Raw genomic sequence first — 25,020 nt, 5'->3', positions numbered from 1 at the left:
AATACTAAGTTACTAAAAATTTCTGCACCCTTAACCCTTCTCTCCAGTCACCAAAGAAGAAAAAAAAGCATTCTCTTCGCATTTACATAAGAAAACAGCTTCTGTTTGAATTCAGATCAAAATAGGTTGTAACCGAAGCGCTCAACAAGAAATCGGTTTATGCAGATCACGCTTCTTTACACTGGCTACACAGTGTGGTGTTCATATGAACGAAATAATTCTCTCTCTCTCTCTCTCTCTCTCTCTCTCTCTCTCTCTCTCTCTCTCTCTCTCTCTCTCTCTCTCTCCCCACCCATTTTCCAGCTGTTGAAACTGCTCCACAAAATTGTTTTCTGAGTCTTAAGCCACAATAGCGACAGTCAATAGAAGAAGATAAAGACAATTATTGAAAGAATAAACGTATTCCTGTTCTCTGATCCGTTGTGTAAATAACCAAACATTCTTCGTAACAACATTGGAAAACAAGATATCATACAAATGATAGATTCTTTCATCTTGGGTTTTCTCGTGGATGATGTTGTAATGTTGCTTCACGAGCAACCTGGGTCTTCTTAAATTTGTTTTCTAATGATGGGATACTCTTCTACGCATCAGACATTTTGTATTTTTTATTGCTTCGAACATCTGCATTCTTAAGGGGTGAGATACATGTGAAGGTCTGGAAATGTATTTTTCAAATAGTGTACCATTTGAAATGTATGTAAATCGGATTCCAATTCGTAATGAAAAAAGAGGGAGTATCGGATTTCAGGTGTGTAAAGGTTTCATTAAATAATTGTAGTATTGCGGAAATACGAATTATAAAACCGACAGCAACGTCTCAAATATATTATTTTTATTGAAGTTGATATCTATATGATAAGCAATAACATATACACACAAACTACATGCAACGTAGCAATATCCGTTGGTTATAATTTTTGTGATTTCTTCTTGTAGCATGGGGATTGTCAAGAATTTCTTCTTTGTATGAAAGAGGCTAATTATAAAATTGATTTCAGGTTTTAATTGAGCGTGTAAAGTAAAAAACATATCTCCCAAAATGTGAGTACTGTACTGTATAAAGAGTTTTTGTTATATCAAGCACTGGGAATAAGTCAGCAATATCTTACGGATATTTCACTTAATTCATAGTTTACTGTCGTTCTAAAAATATTATTTTGTTCGTATTGATTGCTCTTAAATTTAGGGAGCTGTTCCCACGATATACCGACTGATCAGTAACCCCCTGTTTAACTTAGAAACAGTTCTGAAGTGAACACTTCTGATTCCAAAGTGATGCACTGCCATTCCGCAGTTGTTATTATTGTTGTTGTTAGGAAGTACATTGGAATATTGAGTCACGCGTATATTACTGTTTGTTTTGATACGTTGTAATCTTGGAAGTTCTGCAGACACCCCAAACCAATCTGCTGTTTCAGGTCACAGCCAACTCGCCCCGAGCATCGACGAGACTGCAGGATACGAAATAGGGAAAATTGCCGCTAAGGTTCCATTGATTGATCACCTATTTGCGTGCAACCCAAAGAGATGTCATGTTTGGAAGATTGGCATGTGTGGAAAGACGTAACCATTATTGCAAAAGGGTCTAATGAAATTTTGTAGCAGCATTTTCCACGGAAGAGGAAAAGGAAAAGACATTTCTGTTTACATGTGTGTGTTGGGTACTGTTGCTTCTGTTATTTCAAGATAGTGGCTGAGCCCCTATGCTGATCTGGACGCTTTTATTTCAGTGAACATATCTGATCGAGATTACTTACTTACTCATGCTTCAAAGCATTATTTATTTTTTATTTATCGGTAATTTCACCCGGAGGCAACTGGTAGTTAGAAGGGTGTACATAAGTTAATGGTATTCAAAAATAGTCAAACAAATTAATTTGGGAGATCGAAACACTAAACACTTGATACACAGTATTGAGAGTAGATTTTTATTTAACCCGTATGCTACCATATTTTTCAATATAGCCTTAAAAATAATGTTGTCGCAATTGAGACGATATTATAATTTTTCGATGGCAAGAAAAATAAAAACAAAAACAATTTAGTTCCATAATAATAATAAAAAATACATTTTAAAATGTATTCTTTAAAAAAAGTTGGGTTAGGCTGAGCATTTTATTATAAACATAATCCGAAATATATTTCGCAATACTTAAAACATAAATAACTGACAAGCAATTAACCGATTAAAAACAAAGAGCCGAAATTTTTATCACACGATTGTATTGAGAATGTTTGCAAATCTTGAAGAAGGTAGTCATAAACTCACCTAATCAAATAACACATGGATTGCAGTTTTATGTCCCCTTGGTAAGTCCTTAGAATACCTCAGCAGGCAAAGGCACGAATTCCCTTCTTGTTTACTAAACATAGTCTCAAAAATATGAAAATTAGAAAACAACCTTAGACCAACTGCAAGTTCTCACTGTAAAGATGCATTAAACTGTATAAAAGCAAAAAAATTCTTCGCGCTTGCGAATACTATATTTCATTATTGTTGAAGAAAGTCAGAGGACCTGGTCCCAAGCTTTGAATGATTCCAATGTATTATGCGAGAACCTGTATCTAAATTAACTGGGAATTTAGTTCTGCGGTTGTGGTATATGTGTTTGTTTGGCATCCTCCTCTTTGGATCAAATGAAATGACTGTGATAATATCGGGTTGTGCTTATATCAAAGAAAGTGTAAAGAATGCATCTCTTGATGTTAATGGATTGTTCTTTGCTTTGTTAATGAAAAATACTTTAACTCTTTAGCCAATATTCAATAAAAAAAGCTATTTCATTCAGAAATTATTGTGGTGCCGATGTCCAATTAACCCATCTAATAATTCGTTAATCTTTCACATAATGGCTTGCATACTACATAAGTTAAGTGATACTAAAATTAGGTTCTGATCCGAAATCAGATCTGGGTCGCTGAATTTAGGTACTTTTGTAATTAGGGAACCTTTGAATTACATTATGTAAATACAGTATAAAGAAGTAGGACCAAAAATGTTCAATAATAGATGGATGAAACTACTTTTTTAAGAACATTTAATAATGAGCATGGAACGGATATTGGCATCTGAAGTCACGAGTGGGTTATTAATTTCTGGAATGGGCTATACCAAATATGTGCACCGAATTCGGTGGAAGGAATGCTGTTCTTATGACTACTGTATAAATGTAGAGTTGTCTGTAACTGCTGCAGTGTTTAACTACAAAATACTGTCAAGTTCTATGGCCTCTTTGTTTTGAATTTCATTAATGGGTTTTATATAACTGTTTATTATAAATATACACAGGGTATTTCTAACTTGCACCAACAAAACTATTATGGTAGTTTTACGTGCCAAAACAATAAAATATTTCATAGAAACATTGATTCTGAACGGCAACGTCGCTATGGCCTTTTGAATTTTTAAGAAATGGCTACCAACTGTGCTACTCACGAGGGCTATACGAAGGTAAAAGTTTTTTGTACTTAAATTGAATGAATGAAATAAACTTTTTATATTCGTATACACGTATTTGGCGTTTCACCGATTTCTACCATTTTCCAAAGTGATAGAAATCGGTTCCATTATCTAATAAAATTCTAATAAGAATTTTATTAGATAATGGAACATACATACTTGATTTGTCATCAAGTATATTTTTGTTTTTTTTTTGTTGTTGTCGTTGTTATTGAAAAACAACGAAACGGATTATTTTCTTTGTTTTTACTTCCTGTCATGAGTAAAGGCCGAATCCTGTTCATCCTTTCAAAAGGTATTAAATTCTTAGCAATACAAAGTATTACACTGGTTTACAGTGTATCTGGGATTTGAGTAAAACTATGTGGCTGTTATTTATGTATGTTTACTGATTATTAAACCGAACACTATTAGGTTGCAATATGAGCATCAGAATTCACTTTTTGCATGCCCATCTTGAGTTTGATACTTAGTTTTGTGAGAGCATCCATGGAACTTTGATCTTGTCCGGTTCCTATAGATTGCCCTTTCACAAACTGGTAGCTTTTAATGATGAGTCGCCTTCTTTGGAGGTTCTCTAAACTTTGCCTTAGAGAACTGCGGTTTCGGAATATGTGTTTCCGAGCGCCATCTCGTAAATTCAAGGCGAGATGATCACCTCCATCATTTTTCCCTTCCATAGCAACAGCTAATATGTTATGTGCACTTCCTTTCCTCTATCAATGCCACGGACAGACATCCGGACTGCAGACCTTCGTTTTGCTAGCAGATGTCGCTCACCAGACATATTTTTTATCCACTTTTTTTCCCGAGCAAACAGTCAGAGAACAATTTTCTCTGACTCTGTTTTTTCTGCATAACAAACTTGTGTGTCGTCCCTTTCAGCATCTTCAGAATTCGTGATAAATCTTTCGTGTTTGTGGTTTTCATAATAAAAAAATAACAAAAGCCGAACTGATTACCACAATTCTGGAAATTGCGACTTAGTTGCACTGCGTCCTTTGATCCGTGAATGCGTATCACTGGAGGGTAAATGTTTGTGCAGTACACCGACGGTAAAATCTTATATCAGTCCACGTACATGTCCTTCATCTTCAATGCAGTTCTGGTAATTGTTTTAAGATTATTTTATAAGTAAACACTTCTCTTGATATCTGCATAATAATCTCTACTTTTCATCAATTGAATTCTCCTTTTGTCCAAATTTCTAATTTAAATGGACTGGCAGCCCTTTCTACACTGTGGACATTTCGAAGTTTACAATAGACATTCGTTAGACCAAGTCAAAAGGTTACTCAATCTGAAAACAAGTTTATTTCAATCTATAAACACGTTTATTGTAAAATTCTTTGTAATTATCTGACTTTAATGAGTGCTTTGGTTTCATAATTTACCTTTTTGAGACGATGAATACACACTATAGCGAGAGATTAAGACCAGTGTTTCTAAATGACATGACATTGATGTAATTAGGTCTTTGAAGTAATTGTTAACCAAAAGATTTCTTATTATGGGTAAAGTTTTGTAAGACTATCATTATTATTTATTATCCTGTTTGTGTTCCTTTATAATAATTACGTGTAATTATTTAAACACAATAAAATATAGAAAAAAATGAAATACATCGTATTATAGAGAAAAAGTTAAAATTCATGGGAAAGAAACTGGTTTTCTTTGCTATTTTTTTTTTCTATTCTTTTGGATCTTTCTGAAGCTTCAACTTTTAATTTCTTCCCCTCTCCACACCGAACCACAAGGTAACCTCTTTAAACTAGTGGACGCTGCAAGAATGACCAGTCAATCGCTGACATTCAATTACCAAGATTAGCCTATCTAACGAGCGAAGGGTACCACTGACCAGCTGCCTTCCATCTTATCAGTAGTTCGAATTAAGAATGGAAAAGCCCTTGAGATGTATGAGCTGGCCATTTAGTCCAGTAAACAGCATAAAGTGCTTTGAAAGCCACCAGATCTGCCAAACAAGGGATCACAAGATTTAGAAAACCCAAAATTATAATATGGTTGGTAGGGGCTGAATTTGCAGTTGCGTCTCTAGTAGTCACAAAAATGCATCCAGCAATATAATTTACATAATTACTACAAATGTAATACAAACCGTACATACGATAGTGAAAAAAGAAAGGGTGAGCGTCTTTAAGTAATAACAATATTATTAGTCTAATAAAAAAATCATATTGGTCAAAATGACTTGTATCAGATTTTTCTTTCACTCCTCAGTCACATTTGATGGACATTTTTTATTATCTTGTTATTAACTCTTATACCTACCGGATATTTTTCATTTTCCCTGCTGTACTTTCTCTTCATACTTCATTAATTTTATCTCTACTTTTATATTTTTGCTTTTCAAGAAAAGTCAACATAACACCAACATTCCTTCTTTCCATCATAATAAAGTCGACGATCTCGATTAATTTAAATAATAATTTTGGACGTTCTAAACAAGGAACAATTTTCTATTAGGTAGGTGGTCACAATGGTTTGTCTTACGAGTGTAAAAGGTATCTAGAAAAGAAATAATAATCAGCTTCTATTGTTCTTGGTGTAAATCTGATTATACTTCATTTTAGGTTTATTGATAAACCTTAAGTAAACTTCGAATTATTAACTGAAGATGTTTAGCTAAAGATACCTTTAATCGCATATGCCTGAATTTTTTTTTTTATTTCTTTTCTAGGTATGGTGACATGGTGCCTGACACTATTACGGGTAAAATTGTGGGCGGTGTCTGCTCCTTAAGTGGTGTGTTGGTGATCGCTCTTCCAGTTCCCGTCATTGTATCAAACTTTTCGCGCATCTACCACCAGAGCCAGAGGGCGGACAAAAGAAAAGCACAAAAGGTAAATTAAAGTTTTTTTTTTTTATTATTATTACTCTCACAAATAAATACAATATTAATTTATCCCCTTTATACAGGGTTTTACATTTATCACGCTATCCATTACTAAGTGGTATATACCGACATAATTATGACAACAAACCACACGATGTCATCGAACATCGAGTGGGACATTTTTACAAAGACAGTTTGGCTGATGCAGCAGTGGTATTTGAGGAGCACTTTTTCATTTATTAGTGTGGTAATATGAGTTGTTCTGAGAAGAACTCGTGTTCATTTTGGAACGTTGCCTTCCATCTGAATCATTTTTGCAATGGCAAGAGACATCCCGCAATAAACGTCCAAACAGGGCTATACCAAGTAAGACAACCATTCATCCCATTGTCCCCAAACAGAGTAATGTGGATGATCTAAACTCGCAAGTCAAAGATTTTAACAGAAGATAACCTGCAGGAAACTGAAGGTGAGAGTTTGAAATCTTCTGGAAAATCTCCACCTAAGTTTCTAAATTCTTCACTCTGCAACAAAATTAAACATACAGGTAAGGCAGGTAGTATTGTATACCATATTTAGTTTCGCCGTTGGTTTTATCCCGCGATAAACGTTCTATAGCTCGAATATAGTACAAAGAAAATCGCCACCCATTATTAAAATGACCCTTACACTCACGTAATGTTAATATAACGTGTGCCATCTCATAGAGGAGGATTATAGGTCTGACTTTTTTAATAAGACGGTGAACATTGAGTTGTACTGGAACATCATTCGGCTATTCATCTCTACAATTGAAGCACACGAACGGTATTGCTTGTCCCAGTAGGACACTAATTCAAATTCAGTTATTATTTTTAATGGTATCTGAGCTGTTTCTCATATCTATATGTTTATTTGTCTGTAGAAATGTGCCGCGGCGATTTGCATGTTTTTTGGACCGAAAAACCCGAAAAACTCCCTCCTCCTCCTCTTCCTCCTCCAAATTGGCTAACTACTAACAAACTAATTGGAGAGCCTCAATTGAAGGGGACTTCGGAAATTACTCCAGTCTTCGAAGACGACCTTCACAAACGAGTAGCTGACGGAGAAGATGTATTGTACACACAAATCTACTGCGAAGGACAGAACGCATACCGTTCGCACATCAGGGAATCTGTTGATGGAGTTTTTTAATGACCGCTTGTCTTCGTTCTTTTTGCTTTGTTCATTTAGGCTATTTGTCGTCTGGACCTTTTTTTTTATCATATTTGGTCTAAAATTTTGAATCTGATATTAAAATTGAACGAAGTATTACCGTTTACATTTTCCGAATTTTAAATTAAAAATTTTCCTGATCATCTGCAGTTTTCTCAATATGAATTTTCAGAAAAAAAATCAGACAAACACAACGGTTGTAAGCGTGAGGAGACGGGAATTTCCCTCATACAGATAAACCAGCATAGCGAAGAGCAAATATCATATAGCCGTTCGTTTTTTTTTTTTGTTTTTTTTTTGAAATAAAATCGATCTGTATTCGTTTCAGAAGTACACCGATGACATTTTTAGACTTAAACCGAGTATGGGGTATAACTTTCGTATTGAGAAGAAAGCAGTTGATGAGGAAATTTTTGAATTTATAAATCGTGAAATCTAAACGATATTACTTAATCCAATTATAACATAAACTTCGAAAATTTCAACCCAAATATGACAAGACAGGCTCTAGCCAACAAATAGCCTTAACCTAAAAATAAGCTGAATACAGCTTTTTAATTGAAACGTCCTATGTATGCAGAGTGGGCCCTCAAAATATCAGGAAACGTGTTTTGTCTTAAAAATGGAAACATTTAAAGATTATATTTATAAATGTAGTGTACTTCGAACGGTGTGATGTGTTTGCTTACTTTATGCTATCTGCAACAGTCAATTCCAGAAATAAGCTGTCAACCAAAAAAGGATCCAAATGATCAAGTGCCATGAAAAATTCGAAGTGCAGAAATTCCATTGCCTGGGTGTAATGGAATGGTCGCTGTGTTCTGATTTAATCCCCTGCGATATTTTCTTTGGGGATACATCAAAGATTCAGTCTACCACATTAAGCACAGGTCCACTAGTAAATTTAAGAAAAGTTCTGGGAAAACTGAGTTCATAGGAAAGATTATTCTTATAATTGTGTGCAGGTCAATGAGAAGTGCCCATGATCTTCCAATGTCAGGCGGGCCTAATTCAGTTGTCTTCACCTACAACTAATAACAGCAAAATAAAGGAAAGCTGGGATGAAAGTCCCAGAAGGTCATAAAGAAGATAATACCTGGAGGTAGGAATTTCTGATACTAATCTTAGGAAGGTAACAAAGCTTTTAAAATTTAAGATTTACCATCTCACATTACTACAAGCCTTTAACAAAGATGATCCGCACCAAACACTGGAATTTGCAGAAGCATTGAAATAAATATGCAAAGAACAGCCTGGAATGGTTGGTCACATTTTTTGGTCTAATGAGACCCTTTAAAAATGAAATGGGAAAAATAATGGACGTATTTGTCTTTGTCATGCCTTGGAAAATCTACAAGAGCATAAAAGTAATTAATAGTGACAGAAATAATTGTATCTGCCGGAATATCTGCCACTATTGGACCTTTCCTTTCTGCTGGAATGTTCGTAGCTGAAAGCAACCCGAACGTGTTAAAAAAACAAAAAAAAAAACACAGTGAAGTTCCGGCTGTTGCAGCCAATGTTAATCTAAAAGATGAATTTTTCATGGAATGGATCCTGCTCCATTATGCTAATATGGCGCGAAGATTTTTGAATGAAAAATTCCCTGGAAGGGCAGATCAGTTGCCTGGGTGTAATGGAATGGTCGCTGTGTTCTGATTTAATCCCCTGCGATTTTTTCTTTGGGGATATATCAAAGATTCAGTCTACCACATTAAGCACAGGACCACTGCGGATCTCAGCTTAAACTAATCCAAATGCAAAAAGCAATCATGTCTGAAGATATGCAGTCGAAAACTAGCGGAGCATCCGCACTATTTGAAAAGTCATTTGTAGTTATGTAGGCATTTTGAACATGAAACTGATTCTTGCTTTCTAGGAAACGAGACCATAGTTAGTTGCTGCAAAAAAATTCTTATTTTAAATGCCAATGTGCCAATCTCCTCACTGTCCCTATCTTGATTAGAGTTAGGTAAGGCTACGTTATGTTAGGTGTGTGTTAAGCGCCAAAGAAAATAAGGCTATGAGGTAGGTACCAGTATATTGGCATCTCAGCCTCATTTTCTAAATGCAGCCCTGGCCTGGAACCAAGTAACTCAGCCATGTCGTGAAAAAAGCCCATAAAAATTCCTCGTGCCATTTTAAGGGATTCGAACTCAGGCCTGTGCTAGCAATATTCTACCTGCGAAGGCTCCTAGGTAAGATATTTTTCAAGGATAAATTTTAAACTCTTGCTCCATTTCCCCATCAAGTAGATACTGCAGGGATGACTTGACTTTGGGTTGTTACCAAACTCAGATTTCACCTCATTCTACAACGAGATCAATAATTCAATGAACAGGGTAGCAGTAGAAACAGTAATAATGCAAGGAAAGGGCGCAACGCTTATTAAATATGTTACCAGTATTGGGTTTCTAATATTGAACTGCACTGTGATCATGACGTTTTCACTTCTGTACACAAACACCCTACCCTATCTCACAAAAAGGGATAGCATCAATATCCCTTATCAGTATCTTCTCTAGACCGAGTAGAAAATGCCTGAGTCAGAATCTTCTCAATTAGTGAATAATTTTATGAGACTTTTTCACAATGGCTGAGTTAGTCGGTCTCACGAGAGGATTTCGTGTTTTTTATCTGAGAAACTCGGTTTTTTCGTCCCGAAAACCGATCTGAGAATACATGCAACAGACTCTATTTTTCACCGCGCCCCCGATAGTCTTGTTTGTTTTGGCGTTGTCTCAACACACACAATGGAATATCTTTTATAGTTTTGCCTTCATGCAACTTACCTTGTATGTTGCGTGAAGGCAAAACTATAAAAAATATTCAATTTATCTTGAGTTATCGAAATTACTTTTTTGAAGAAAATTTTTGATGCACTAATTATTGCAGCTTTATTGTTGAGGAGTGACAAATTGTTCATCATGAAACTAGAAAGCTGTAGCCGAATAAAGATTTGTGTTTTTAAAGTTGACTCCAGTTCTAGGAAGGAACTTTCAGTATAGAGATGCGCTAGTAAACATTCAGTACTACACTATATGGATCGATTTATGGTAAAGGGTTCTGTGGATATGCATATAAATATGCCAGAATACCATCAGTGCGAACAGCAGCTGAAAATATCGCTGATATTCGCGACACTTCAGCATGACTTCAGGAAGAATGTTTGTAGTTTGTCCGGCTAGACCCGTCTAACTGCAATATCTGTTCACTGCACATTTTATAAGACAAATTTTCTTCTCCACACATTGTAAATCGTGCAGTGCCTTACAGATGAAGATGCAAAATCGAGATTGGACCTCCGTAACAAATTCTTTCTCTTGGTGAAAATGGTGAAGCGTGGACTAGCATCTGAAAGGAATGGCTTTTCTTCCAAGTGAATCTAGCATGATTAATTGTTTCGGCTGCTTCAGTGAACCAACCAATTATGTCAGGGTTGCCTGCATGTTTGCAATGAAACCATTAGAACTAAAGCTAATCAATCCCAGGTAATAAAAATAGTCGTAAAATAAATTATAATTTTATTATTTTTTAATTTTAAAAATATTTTAAGAAATTATTGAGAATTCGAGATATCTCCATCATCCCTCTTTTGCTAAAGCTTTTGTGTTAGCGTATTTTTCCGTTAGCTCCAAAAGATTTAAGGCCCTAAGTGCAAAACCTATTTGTGACCAAGCGACTTTCTTGTGCGATTGATACAGTGCTCTTTATAACCGATTAGGTACTGTTTCATTTCTACTGTCTTTCTCTTGCTGTTTATTTTAAGCTTTTCTGCTCTTGAAATGTTACACGTAAAAATCCAGAAAGGAAATCAACCTTTCTTTTCTTAGAACATATTGTATACTGCTAACTCTATTAAGTTTGTGGACCGGTTGGTCACTTAACGGCAAATGTTCCTTCCTACCCATGGCGGGGGGAGCTGGTAACTGGAAGGTAATGGCATGCCACCCAATGGCCAAAAGGAGTCACCATGGACTACACGGCATCTTCATCATTTGAGGTCTAACAATCTGATCATTACAATTAACCGAATCCTAAGGAACTAAAAAAGATGTATTTTTAGTTGGCAATGAGAACTGTCCCCTTTTCTTACTCAGATGTGCTCTGAAAGTGCTGCTGGCTTAGCTAAAAAGTAGAGGCGTCAACCTTGAGACTGACTTGTCGAAACAATGACTATGAAGCACCCTTTAAAACTTTCAACCTTTGGAAGAATTCTTATAAGAGCAGTCTCTCACGTAACCATTAATACCTCCAAAGGCGTGGTCTTTGAATGGGACTTACTGAATGTTACAGAATAGAAGATTGTGAAGGAATTATATGTTCAAAAGGTTTATGAGAAACAAATAGTTATAAAAAAGATAAATCTCTTCTCCCAGTACCCTTAGCATTATTCTCTCTTTTTAAACGCCACCTTTACCATAAACAGTTAAATCAGGTTACAGAAATTGTCGTAATACATCCATACATTCCCAGTCACATTCATAATTTATTAATACTAAAATTATGACCAATTCTCAAACAGCATGTCGAGGAACTTCATCCTTACCTAACTGTGATTCTACGCAAAAAGCAGGAACAGACTGCACTGGCTTGACTCCAAAGTGTTCTAACTGAAAAGCTAGTCATCCAGCTTGCTCAAAAGCTTGCGAACAGTAGAAAACAGAAAAACTATTAGAAAAGTAGAAAATATAAATAAAAAAAAAGGTAAGTAACCTACTAAGCAGCAAATAAACAAATCTGGTTGAATACTACAGCGCAAATATGCAGAAACTGCTCATATAGTGTAGACCCAAAAAAATAAACTCATGCAAAAAAACTTCATCTCTGGACCACTAGTATCTCACTAGGAAGAGGTCATTATTTTTGCCAGGGCACATATTGGCCATACTTTACTTAACTCATCTCCTCTTATTTACTGGGGAAGCCCCTCCCCAATGTTCAAGATGTCAATCTCCACTCACACTGAAGCATATTCTCATAGACTGAGCTGATCTTCAAAGTTTAAAGTTTATAGCCTTCAAATTCGTGTCATCTGTACACAAATCTCTGTCATCTGTACACAAATCTCTGTCATCTGTATACAAATCTCTGTCATCTGTACACAGATCTCTGACACTACAGCATATAACAGAAAAACCCAGAAAAGAAGTTTTTGACTTCACTGAATTCTTTAACTTTCTAACTCGAATCAATCTGTATGCCTAGTTGTGAATCTGAACTGTATATACAAATATACTGTACATACTTCAGACTTAGCCATCAGAACTTTAAAAAGAACAGTGAGAGCCGCAGTATGACCACCCAGCGCTTGTCCCATAAAAACCTCAAATAATAACAAAAGGTTCAAGAGAAACGAATATTAATAAAAAAGATGAATCTCTTCTCCCAGCCCCTTTGTATTATTCTCGCTTTTAAAACGAGATTAAAACACAAATTTCATTCAATGAAGCCGATATCTGCCATTGCTCTTTTAAAAACCTGGTAAACTTAAGTAAATTACAGCATTGCTCGCTGTTGAGCCTTAGAAGGGCCATCTCAGAAGACAAGAAAATATGATAAAATATTTAATAAGAAGAAATCTGGATAAATTTGCGTTTAGTAACTACTAAAACTGTTCAATAAAAATATCATACAGTAAGCCAATTTAAACCATGGTACAAATCGTTTCATGACGTCTCCGAGAAATTATATAATAAACCTAGCATATTATTTTTACACTGGTGTGCAAAACTTAAGGACCAACACTATTTCTAAAGGTTACAACCACAAAATCTTTACTTAAGGTACTCTTTACTGATGAGAGTAGATTCAGTCTCAGCAGCGATTCTGGACGTCAGCTAATCTGGAGAGAGGTTAGCACACGGTATCACCCCGCAAACATCACTGAAAGGGATCGATATGGCGGTCAAGGTGTTCTCGTCTGGGGAGGCGTTATCTTGGATGGACGTACACAACTCCACATACTGGAAGGCGGTACTGTAACCGGTGCATACTACTGTACTGAGGTAATCCTTCCCCATGTGGGTCTGTTCCGAGGTGCCATTGGCCCCGAGTTCGTGTTTATGAATGCTAACGCTACACCCCATCACAATGCAGCTGTTGATATGCTTTTGGAAAGTGAGGACATTGTTTGTATGGATTGGCGTGCTCGTTCTCGCGATCTAAATCCCACCGAACACATATGACACACTCTGGGGTTCCTCTGGGCTTCGCTCTGGTTAACATTTTCTGGTGGGTATGGACGTGCCTGGAGGGTGTGGACGTGCTGCTAGGCACGTCCACACCCACCAGAAAATGTTCACCAGCTGAAGATGGCGCTGACAGAGGAATGGAAGATGTTACCGCAAGAACTTATCAACAACATTGTTCTAAGTATGAACAGGCGATGCAAAACCTGCATCGACATTAGGGGTGGCCATATCTCCTACTGAGGACCACCTCTTCCCTTTGTTCCATCTTTGGCAGTGATGCATCTGTATCATGGCAGTCAGTGCTATGTTGCCATTTTTGAATAAAGTCTTTCTGTACCGTTTTGTTTCCATTGTTGTGTCGATGTTGTTTCCTTCATCATTTCTGTACCTCAAGAGGTTCCTTTGGTATGCTTTTCCCATATCCACGCCACTCCTACAAGAAGCTACAGGTGAAAATCTGGCAGGTCCTTAAATTTTGCGCACTAGTGTAAATAATCAAGTGTAATAACTATAAAATATTTAACTATACGCATTAAGCAATCCTCTTCATTTAGGAGAATGTCCAGGTTATCCTTCGCATTAATCAAAATAGTTTATTTCGTTTGATATGTTTGATATCAGTACAGCATCATACAAAAATCATAAATCCCCACTGATATAAGTTAAAATTTTTCAAGAGGTTAATTTAAAGGACTTAATGCAGGCTGTGAAAGGAATCCGTACAAATAATTTTATTTGAGACTGAGTTTTAGACTTCAGTTACCAATGGGAACTTTCCATTAGGAAATCTGTGGCGGAGGTCGGAACATTAACGCACAGTTTACCTTCATGCGAAAAAGAAAACTTGAGGGAATGGTCATCAATCATCGCATGCTTTCGCTGACTATTGGTGCTAAGATAAAGGTGACTATTGCTGTCACACTAATGAGCTTTCGACAGTCTGTCACTGCTAATAACATTAAGTAAAACTAAAATAGCAACACAATGAGTGATTTCCGCTGGTTAGAGGAGCTCTTTAATAATGTATAACACTGCAGCATTTGCATAAGAGCTATAAATATCATTTCGCGGATAAATTGAGAAGGGTTCAACAAAAAGAAAGCTCTTGGTATTAAATTTTAGTAAAATTAAAAATGAAAGAAATTAAACTTATTAACATTAGAAATGTGCAACCGCTATTACTTTTTAACAATATTTTAATAAATAAGAACTCCCTAGTGAAAAGAAATGCTGCATTGATTTATTGACTACTGGATATGATTCTACTTTCCGAAATTCTGGATAAGATTCCAGTGATAAAAGTTCAACTTCGTTATATTTTATTTTGTGATTAGGAAGAAATTCAATAATTGCGCTCAACGTAATTCAGTTGTTATCTTATAGGGGAACAGGGTGCATTTTCTTTATTGTATGAAATTTTCCATATCTCAAGTGCAGAATAAGTTAATGTAAAATTTTCAACAAGATTATATTTAAATTGTCTACAAAGTACACAGAGAGAGAGAGAGAGAGAGAGAGAGAGAGAGAGAGAGAGAGAGAGAGAGAGAGAGAGAGATATGCCGTTCTCAACCTGCAAAGCCCTATTCGCTTCGCTAGCTGCAAATCTCAAATTCACTTCGCTGTACAAATCTCAAATCTGCCCTACCATGGAATATTGTTCCCACATCTGAGACGGTGCCCCCAATATCTTTCACAGGCTTCTAGATGCCATTGAAAGGAGCTGCTCTTTTGCGCTAAACAGTAGTTAGTTAAAAACAGTTAGGTTAATTAATGACTCATCTCTAACAGAGTCTCTCCACTCGCTGTCTCATAGACGTACTGTTTCTACTTCATGCCTTTTCTACAGATACTTCCATGGGCACTGTTCTTATGAATTGGTCTCTCTAATTCCCACTCTCTCTTTCAAAACAGTCCGAACACATGCCACTACCAGCCAACATCCATTTACTGTCCAACTTCAAACTCACAGAACCAAATTTTTTTTCCCTCATTTAATCCTTCAACTTCCGTTTTTTGGAACAACCTCCCTTGAAATGTATTTCCTGAAAATTATGATCTACAGAAATTCAAGTCTAATATCAAACAAATATCTTCTTTCATCTTCTCAATCTTGAGCCCATGCACGGTACTAAGTACTATAGGTTCTTCTAATACCTCTCGTGCTTGGGGTTGTTATTTAAAAAAGTTAAGCCCTGGCGCTGTAAGGGTTGACGTAAGGAATATACAGTATTTTGTATGTTGTGGATTGATTTATGACTAATTTTGTATTGTGATGCCAGCCATGTTCTGCATCGACACAGATCCACGTACAGCTGGCTACTAATGCCCCTATAGAACTCGGATTTAAAATCTTAGAAAATCTTTCTATAGCCTAATATGAAACCAGACTCCCGAAGCATATGTTGTTATTGGTACGAATACTGCTGTATAATATGGAATTCCAGTACTACTGGTCAAGTCACCTGCTCTTTTGTTCCTGCAGTTACCTTCCCTCTCAACAAGAACGTCCGCCAATGGTTTTCTCCTAGCTTAACAACATCGTATATACTTACTGGGCACGGCTCCATCAACTCCAAACTATTTAAATTTGGCTTGTCTGACACCAATCTCTGCTTGTGTGGTGTTGAGGAAACCTGGACGCGCATTCTGTATCGCTGCAGCCGATGACAGATCTGCACTACAAGCTGCTGTCAGCACCTTCTCTGAAGGAAATGAAGTGGCGCTGACTGAAAATTCTCAATCGTTCTCAGCTCTACAACAGTTCTGCTCTGCTGTTTTCACCAAAAGAAAGCAACTCTTCTCAAGTTTATAAACATATCAAAAACAAGGAACCAACCCAACACCTGCAATATCTATCTTTAGCCTAATATGGTTAGGTTAATATGGTTATTAGGCCTAATATGGTTCATCCAGATTTCGAATCCTTAAAACAACTTTCCAATAAGCACCGATTTTGTGATGTTAATAATGTTGGATCCTGGAAAGAGTTCTTTCCAGGATTAAAACATTTGTGCAACGTTGGAGCTAAAAATAACGTCGACACTTTGAAAATTAATAAAATAAGAAATGGTTTTACAGTAAAATTTACATTATGTTGTAATTACTCGTACCTATGTACATGGCACTGGCAGGTTGAGCGCCCAATTCATCTCTGTATTCTCACATGCGAAAATTCCGGTCAGAAACAAATTCTAGTGTCGCGATATCCCATACATCCCCGCCAATTATTACAGCCACATTGTAATTATAGGGAGCCGGACTCATAACAGTCGAACTAAACTTTAAAGTAATAGAAAAACTCTCTAAAATACTGAAAACACCTTTATTCTTAAGCAAAGAGTTACATCTGGTATACATCTTTAATGAGAATGTAAGTAATTTCGAAATATGCTTATTGCGGGCATAATATTACAAACACTCATCACTGTTGGAAATACTTTATCGAAAACTGGAAAAGGTTTATTTTAATATAAAAAAAATTAAGATTCGTAAAACTTAATTTGTATGTTAAAATAAACAGAGCACTACTACTAAATAATTTCTATATTCTTATTCTTTTTAAGTGGAACAACAAAACCCCTGTAGTTTATTAAAAGTGCACAAATAGACTTTATGATCCGATTTGCTTCTTTTTATTTCATTAAATTCTTACTGTTCCAAAATGCAATTTCATATTTTTTTACATTAAACAAATTTCTGCTTCACAGAAAGCCAGGATGGCTCGCATCAGGGTGGCCAAAGCAACAAGTGGAGCAGCTTTCGTTACTAAGAAAAAGGCCGTGGAGGCTCGACTTGCGGCGGTTGAAAGCGGACAAGAAGTTGAAGATCTGCCCGATGACATCTTCGAGTTACAACATCACCATCTACTCAGGTGCTTAGAAAAGACCACGGTAGGTGTCGTTTTATTGAAAATACTACTCTTTATGTAGTCACTTTTATATTTAAATACTTATTTCTAAACAGCACAAATAGATATTTATTTATTTATTTCCGGAAAAATGCTGACCTTCTTGGCACAAAAATGGAATCATTGTGCAAATATTACTTTCTCCAACCATAACTGACAAAAAGTGAGATGGAATTCAGTTGGAGGAGTCAGCCCGTAAAAAAATCATTTTATTAGAAGTTTACTGGTGGCTCTTACATAGTATAATTATAGTATAAGCGGAAAATTACATAAACTTACTTGGGTAATATTATTTTCATCATTTCGAAAGAGCTAACAATACATCGCAGACACCTTGTTTTCAAGAAAACTTCAGCCTCAAAATTTGTCGTACAGTCCTTATTTGCAACAGCTTGCAGCTGGACGTGAAAAGTGTTTCTGTTCTTTGAAGGCACTGATAAACTGAGGATCTTTGAACTTTTCAAGGTGTGTCACAATATGAAAACGTAGCTTAATGATATTCTTAATAAACGCATCCTTAACCTTTTAATAGTATGATTGTTTCTCACTTTTAAAAATTTAAAAAGTAAACAGCTTTCGAAAGAGTATTGGTTCGAAAAAATACAATAATAATAATAGTGTCTGAATCATTACAGAGTACCATTAAAATGGAAGTGCAAAAGTCAGACAGTGCAGGTACGATGAATGATGTAATGCCTTATATTTCTGTGGTGTTTTGTTTCTTTAATGTTCCCCGTACTGTTTGTCTGCACAGTTGGTCTGCACAGCTGATCCTGTACAGAAGTCGGATTGGCCTTTGGGCTAACATTTTAAAATGAAGGGTTTTCGTATCACCAATCCAGGGGATGGATAAGTGATAATGGATTTTTTTTTTTTTTTTTTTTGGCTGATGCTGTATAAGCTTACTTTCTTGCATCATTTGCCAATATTAATATAAAATAGTAAAACAAAGAATATTCATACTATTCCATTCCGACAAGGTAATCATCTAGTTCCGTTTCAATTTATTCAGGCTATTGGCCCTACCACTTTGAGGGCAACTTATTAATTTTCGACAACCTACTACCCACAGGTGAACTTCATAAAATACAGTCTTCTGTAATTCCTAAGATTTTTCTTCCCTCTTGTTCTTGTCTGCGCAGGTAGCACACCGGGTGGAAAATGCCGGGTTCGAATCCCGTTAATGACGCGAGGAACTTTTATGGGCTTTTTTTCACTTCGTTTGTTCAGTTAGTCGGTCTCAGGCATAGATAGCACGGTTTTTCCCCAGAAAAACTGGGGGGTTTCATCCAGCAAAGCAAGCAAATCGACCGGAGAACACGCACAATTTACTTCGTCTACACAATACACATGTGTAGACGAAGTAACTCTCCGTGTGACCCTGATAAAGAGTTTTTCCCTCTTGTTCTTGTCTCACCTACGAGGGAGAAACAGACTTCTCTCATTCTTTTTACTTAAAGTCTCTTCAGGCTTCATGTCCAATGGTCAAATTTCTAAGCCGTTCTTCCATATGTGCATCAATGCGCACTTATCACTAATATCCTCGTCCGTCTTAGATCGCTCTCCTGAAGTTCTGTGGAATGTGGACATGGGGTGTACCTTATGTAGGGCGACCCCGAACGCTAGTTCCACTCCGCTGTGGTATCTCTAATGATACAGAACTCTGTAAAATGAACAGAAATGAGTGTAGTGTTATGTTTGTATCGTGTGTGTTGTTTAGTGACAACTTTGCTACCATGGAGCAACGATCATCAGCAAGGCTATTCTCCTATCCTTTTTAGGTGCGGTCTTCAGACCTGAATACAATAGTCTCCAAATGCGGTCTAACCATCATCTTGTATAGAGGGATTAAAAAAAGAGGGATTACGCCTTTCTCCATACAAATCATGGACAGGACACTATGTGCTTTCCTAGCCGCTTGTTTGAATTTTAACATCTAAGAGTTTTTTCCATCCTGAACCACTTTTATCTCACTCCCCCTATTTCCCTTGTCTTATAGGTGATTTCAGGATTTCTGTTACCTAAATGCATAACCTTAAATTTAAAAGTACTAAACTTTATCTGCCATTTTGGCCCATGTATACAATCGATCCAAAACTTTTTGAAGCAACATGGCTTGGATTGAATTGTTAACCACCCTTCCCGGCTTCCAGTCATCAGAAACTTTTGACAGCTTCCATCGGATACCCTTGTAATTATATCATTTTTGATATATTCAAAAAAATGTATCATTTTTGAATATTAGAAATAGTAGGCGGTCCAACACTGAGCGCTGAAGGACACCATTTGCTATATTGTTCTGTTTTGAAGACTGGCCATTGATAACAGCCCTCTCTCTCTTTCTTTTACCCAGCCCGGATCCAGCGTAGGATCTTATCAGTAATCACAGTTTATTCTAGTTTATAAAGCGGCTTTCCACGAGGGACGGTATAAAAAGTTTACTAAAGTCTAGATATACAATGTCACAATTGTTACCTGCAATCAACTATTTAATGACTACGTTTAGTAAATTAATAAATCGGTCAGGTATGACTTCCCGTTAACGACCCTAGCCTAGGATCTATTCAAAATACCTTTCTTGTCGAGATGTTCCTAATTCTCTTTCTTAACCACAGACTCCATACTCTTTCCTACAACGGAAAACTAACTCATTGGCCAATATTTGCCCACCTCCTCTTTAGCAGTTCCTTTGTGGCTTGAGGACACATTGGCACTTCTCCAGTCTAAGCCGACCTTCTCGTGGTCTAATGAAGCTCTCGGTAATATTCCCAATGGATTTATACACTGATATGCAGCCCTTTAATTACAACTGAATATATATCAACCTCCTCTGGAACCGTGCTGTCCATTAATTTACAGAAATTCGACTCTTTCTATTTTCTAGAGATTCAAGCTCACTTTTCACTGTAAATATTATTCAGAAGTATCTGTTCGAATCATCCGCCATTTCTGCTAGGCCCTCTATAGACTTTCCACTGTAACCAGTTAAGAGGATCTATTTTATTTACTCCGCTCTTTTTTCTATTTACATATGAGAAGAGTTCCTTGTTCTCTTTTCCATAGCTTTCTCGTAATCAGGTTTTGTCCCTCTTGCCCCGTCAGTGTACTTGTGGACCAAAGTGTAATTATTATTATCAGTAGTACCATTCTGTGACCAGAGTCATAACTGGACAGTATCTTAGGTAGAACCATTCTTATTTTGATTATTAGAAGAAAGCATACAAGATACAAAATGCTACCAAAATGTTGAAATAAAAAGAAAGAGAACAGTTTCAGTCTTCTTTAACCTTTGTAATATAGCTTAGTATAATTGAAGAGTAACTTTTCCCTAATGAAACTGGAGATGCTAAAAAAAGGCAATGAACCCGAAGACAATGAATTTTATAATTTTATTAAAGAATAATACTAAGAAATTAATTACAAGGTTAAAGAATATGGAAATAAAGGAAGATGAATTGAATGAAGTGGATTGAATAATTAAATGACATATGCTCTCCATTTATTTTGCCAAAGAAATAAAAACCGGGATTTCATTTTATCTTCCAAAAATGTGATGCATTCTATAATGTGATGCACCATTCGTATATAAACCATAACCACAAATTATTCTTACTGAACGATGTACTGAAATCTCTGAAAAATGTATACTCTCTTTAAATGCAAAAGGTCATTATGCTTTCTTTGACGACCGTACATTATTTTACTGATTTATATAAATCGAAACAAACGTTCTAAAAATGGTTATTTTTGTTATTTGTTTAAATACATGAAAAACTATTTTGTGAAGAGATTTTCTTGTGAAATATCATGTAATATTACTACTACAAGTTCTTGTGGTGCTTTCTGCATTTCAGCAAAGAAGTGTTCTTTGGTAATTATAGTTTTATGATCTATTTCATCTATAGGACCAAAAACACTTTTTAAAAAATTAGATTTGATAATACAAATATACAACGTCTTATTATAGACTCTGGTCTTAAATGTATTAATTAAATAAAATGATGTAATTTTCTGACCATTTCAAAAGTCATTTACCAAAAAAGTGGGCATCGCGTTATGTCTGTATACAAAGTTTGTTCAATGTTGTAAAAAAATAATTTTATTCAGTGATGAATATTTACATTTTTAATATTTTTCAATATAATCTCTTTTTATAATTACACCCACTTGTTCCATCGTGCCTGCCACTGATCAAAATATTTTTGAAGTCTTCTTTTATTGAGTTTACTCTTCACTGATGAGGATCTAATAATTTCCCAAACGGCTGTATGAGCAGTAACAATAGATTTTCCTGTTTTGAGTCAACAGTTAACAGTTCATAATCTGGTTATTTGCTGTTCCTGATTCAGCAGGTCTCGATCTCTAGGTTTTGTCCAAAGTATATTTAGTTGGATATAGATTTTCGAGACAACAGCACAAGGAGTTTTTATTCGTGGTCTTTTGGAGAATTAGGTGGATTCTGCAAGACGAGAATATTTCTGTTGGTAAAAAAATTACTGGAAAGTGATGGAATAAACTGGATGCTCACTCGCCTCATACCCAAATTAGTAGTCAAAATGGCCTGAACCGAACTAAATGAAAGATACAATTTCTCGAATACATTTGTGTCTGTAAATCGCGTGTGTTCTCTGGTCGATTTGCCTGTTTTGGTGGACGAAAAAAGCCGAGTTTCTGGGGACTAACTATTACAGCCACGGTGTGAATAACCCATCAAAATTCCTCCCTTCGAGAGGGAATTTGAATCTAGGCATCTTCGAAATGTGTCGAAAATGGCAGCCATAGATACTGTGTACTAAGTGTAACAGTCGGTAACCCATATTCAAGTCAATTTGAGGTCGATGAATGCGCTAAAAAGGGTAAACATCGCAATGCTAAATTATTTTCAAATTATGGACTATGTACTTTATACTAAAATGAAGATAATATGCGACTACATTTTTATATTAAATTATATAGTATTTTTATCAGAAAAAGTAAGTTTATATCAATTATTATCAATTTTCCAGGTATAGTCTTTGTTGATTTATTTGTGAAAAGTGGTTCCGAAGATTTTTTTGATTTATTACGAAAATATATTATATTTAATTCTTGATTACGATTCAGAAAGGTTGAAAAGCGCCACATTTAATTCATTTATCAACCGATAAGGCCATAAATATGCTAAAATTAATAATAATTCTAATTTCCAATTTATTTTTATTAATTTCTTAATCTTAAAACTTAATTTGTAATCTTTGCCTGATAAAAACAGTTTGGTTTATCTTAAGTTAAAAAAAATAAAAGTTTGTACAAACTCAAAAATCTCGTTCCCAATAGATTTTATAAACCACACTATACTCTGAAAAGTATATTAGGAAACCAGTTTTAAAAAAACATAGTTTATTCAATTTGGGTCGTTATTCATTAAGAATTTGTAGGCCCAACTTTGGCCTTATAACAGCCAGGATCCTTTTGGGAATACTTTTCGCCAGCTTCAATTCGCAAGAAGCTGACATTTTGCAACACTACTGAGTCAAAGCAGTCCTCAGTTACATATTCGTAGAGGTAGGCATTGATAGCAAAAGAAAAATCCAATAAATCTAGATAAGTCGTACGCATCTGCCAAAACAAAAAAGTTTGTGATTTTAATGAGTACAAATACTAAATAATAACTGTTCATAGAAGTAATCCTAGAAGCTGCCCATCTTTTATTGCGTTCAAAGCGTTAGTTTTTCAGGCTAGACCAAAATGGACAATAATTCAGCTGAAGAAATCAGTAACAGGAGAGTTGCGTGGGATGAATATAAAATTATTATCTGACACCGAGAACTGTGACAAGTATAAATTAATCTGTAATGCAAAAGGAGACTGAAAAGGCATTGGAAAAGAGAGCGAAGTAAACAATAAAGAAATTTTTAACGTGTCGATTGATTTTACAAGGAAGGGATTGAACCACACGTTTTTGTTACAGAAAAGCCTTGCTATCACCACAGATTACTCTAAGTGGTCAGCTGATGAAATAAATAAAATTTTTGCGGGAATATTTGCATGGCGGTAAAATTCTTGACAGCACTGTTATCCCAAATAACAGACATTGGGAACTAAACGGTTGTGTGATGACTGAAAATGAATTATCATACTTGAAGGGCACGAGGAGTTGATGGACGTCCCCAGTGATATAGGAAACAGCAAGCCATATTGCCCATATCTATCTATTATACTGCGTACATCTCTGGACCAGGTGAAATCCCAACAGATTGGTAATGTAAATGTTTGTCTAAATTACTGAGGTGGTTTCAAGGGTGGAACGGGTAATTATTCCTTTCACAGGTTGCAAAAACTTGAGGACGTGCATCTAATTAAGGAAGAATAGTTGCAGGCTGAATATAAGAAAATTCTCTTTTAGCCAAAGGGTTATTAACTGTTGACTAAACAATTCACCAAGGAGGTAATTTCTCATTGGTCATAATTTAGTAACATTTTTAATGTGCAGATTTCCACATGTTAAATTTTAATGAATGCCCAATATGAATTGATTGTAATATCTTAACATATCGCTTCTATTATGAAAGCGATATAAAAGTTTTAGCAGCATCGAAACAACATGATTCATACAGAATTCACAGAGGTAAACTGTAGTAGCGTGTGTGCACAGGTTCCTCTGAATGATACATTGTAACGAATGGAAAAGAGGACATGGCCATACCCACGTACAGTTTGTCTGCAAGGTCAACTCTGTTGCTGCAGTCAGTGGCAACACCAATACTGCATGTGCTACTCAACGTCACTTTCTGACGTCACAAAGGAGCGGTGCACAATCAATATTTCTGGGAAACCAACAAACAGGAGAGGGAAGTAATGGTTATCCCCCAGCCTAAGAAGATGATGGTCATGAATGAAAGGACTAACGATTTAACAAATTACGTATTGATCACTAAAAACTGTTTTTTTTCGTTAAAAGTAGTGAATACGTGTGCATAGAGTCATGATTGATGAAACCATAAAATTATTCGGATATGAAACTATTCTCAAAATATTCCAGTACCTTCACTGTTAAGATTTGTTTTATGCTCCATAAGAATGTATTCCTCTCTTTAGTTTCCCTTTTCCGTGATTATTTCGCAAGAATTTCTTGGCCGCCTTGCCAGTTTTCAGACTGTCTTGGCATCCTTTATTTTCATATCAAAATAAATGAGGAAAAGAAATAGCGATGGGCAAAAAATGAACAAGGAAATATTGATGGCTCAGTAATTATTGGCATCGATCATTCTTATGCTTTTCTTCAATTGTCTCGAAATATTACAGGTGGATGGGGTGTTAATTAACCACATTAATAGCATATCGAGAATTTTTCACATTTAGAGAATACCAAATGTCCATCATGCGAGAGAGCTTGATAGACGGAGGATATTATCGAATCAATTAATAC

At 35.8% G+C, this 25,020-nt stretch overlaps 1 protein-coding gene across 2 annotated transcripts in view; it reads left to right on the top strand.

Moving 5' to 3' along the window:
• LOC150076265 (potassium voltage-gated channel protein Shal-like) overlaps positions 1 to 25,020 on the top strand; it is a 311,258-nt gene that overhangs the window by 264,178 nt on the left and 22,060 nt on the right. For both annotated transcript variants that reach the window (XM_090387923.1, XM_090387922.1), the window contains exons 2-3: positions 6,162 to 6,324; positions 17,413 to 17,595. In XM_090387923.1, coding sequence (XP_090244049.1) covers positions 6,162 to 6,324; positions 17,413 to 17,595 — 346 coding nt within the window. The remainder of the gene's footprint in view (positions 1 to 6,161; positions 6,325 to 17,412; positions 17,596 to 25,020) is intronic.

This window comes from Mastigoproctus giganteus, chromosome 13 (genome assembly GCF_048544385.1).
Source record: "Mastigoproctus giganteus isolate SK-2022 chromosome 13, ASM4854438v1, whole genome shotgun sequence".
NCBI lineage: Eukaryota > Metazoa > Arthropoda > Arachnida > Uropygi > Thelyphonidae > Mastigoproctus > Mastigoproctus giganteus.
Note: the sequence above shows the minus strand (reverse complement) of the source record. Positions and strands in the feature narration are given on the sequence as shown.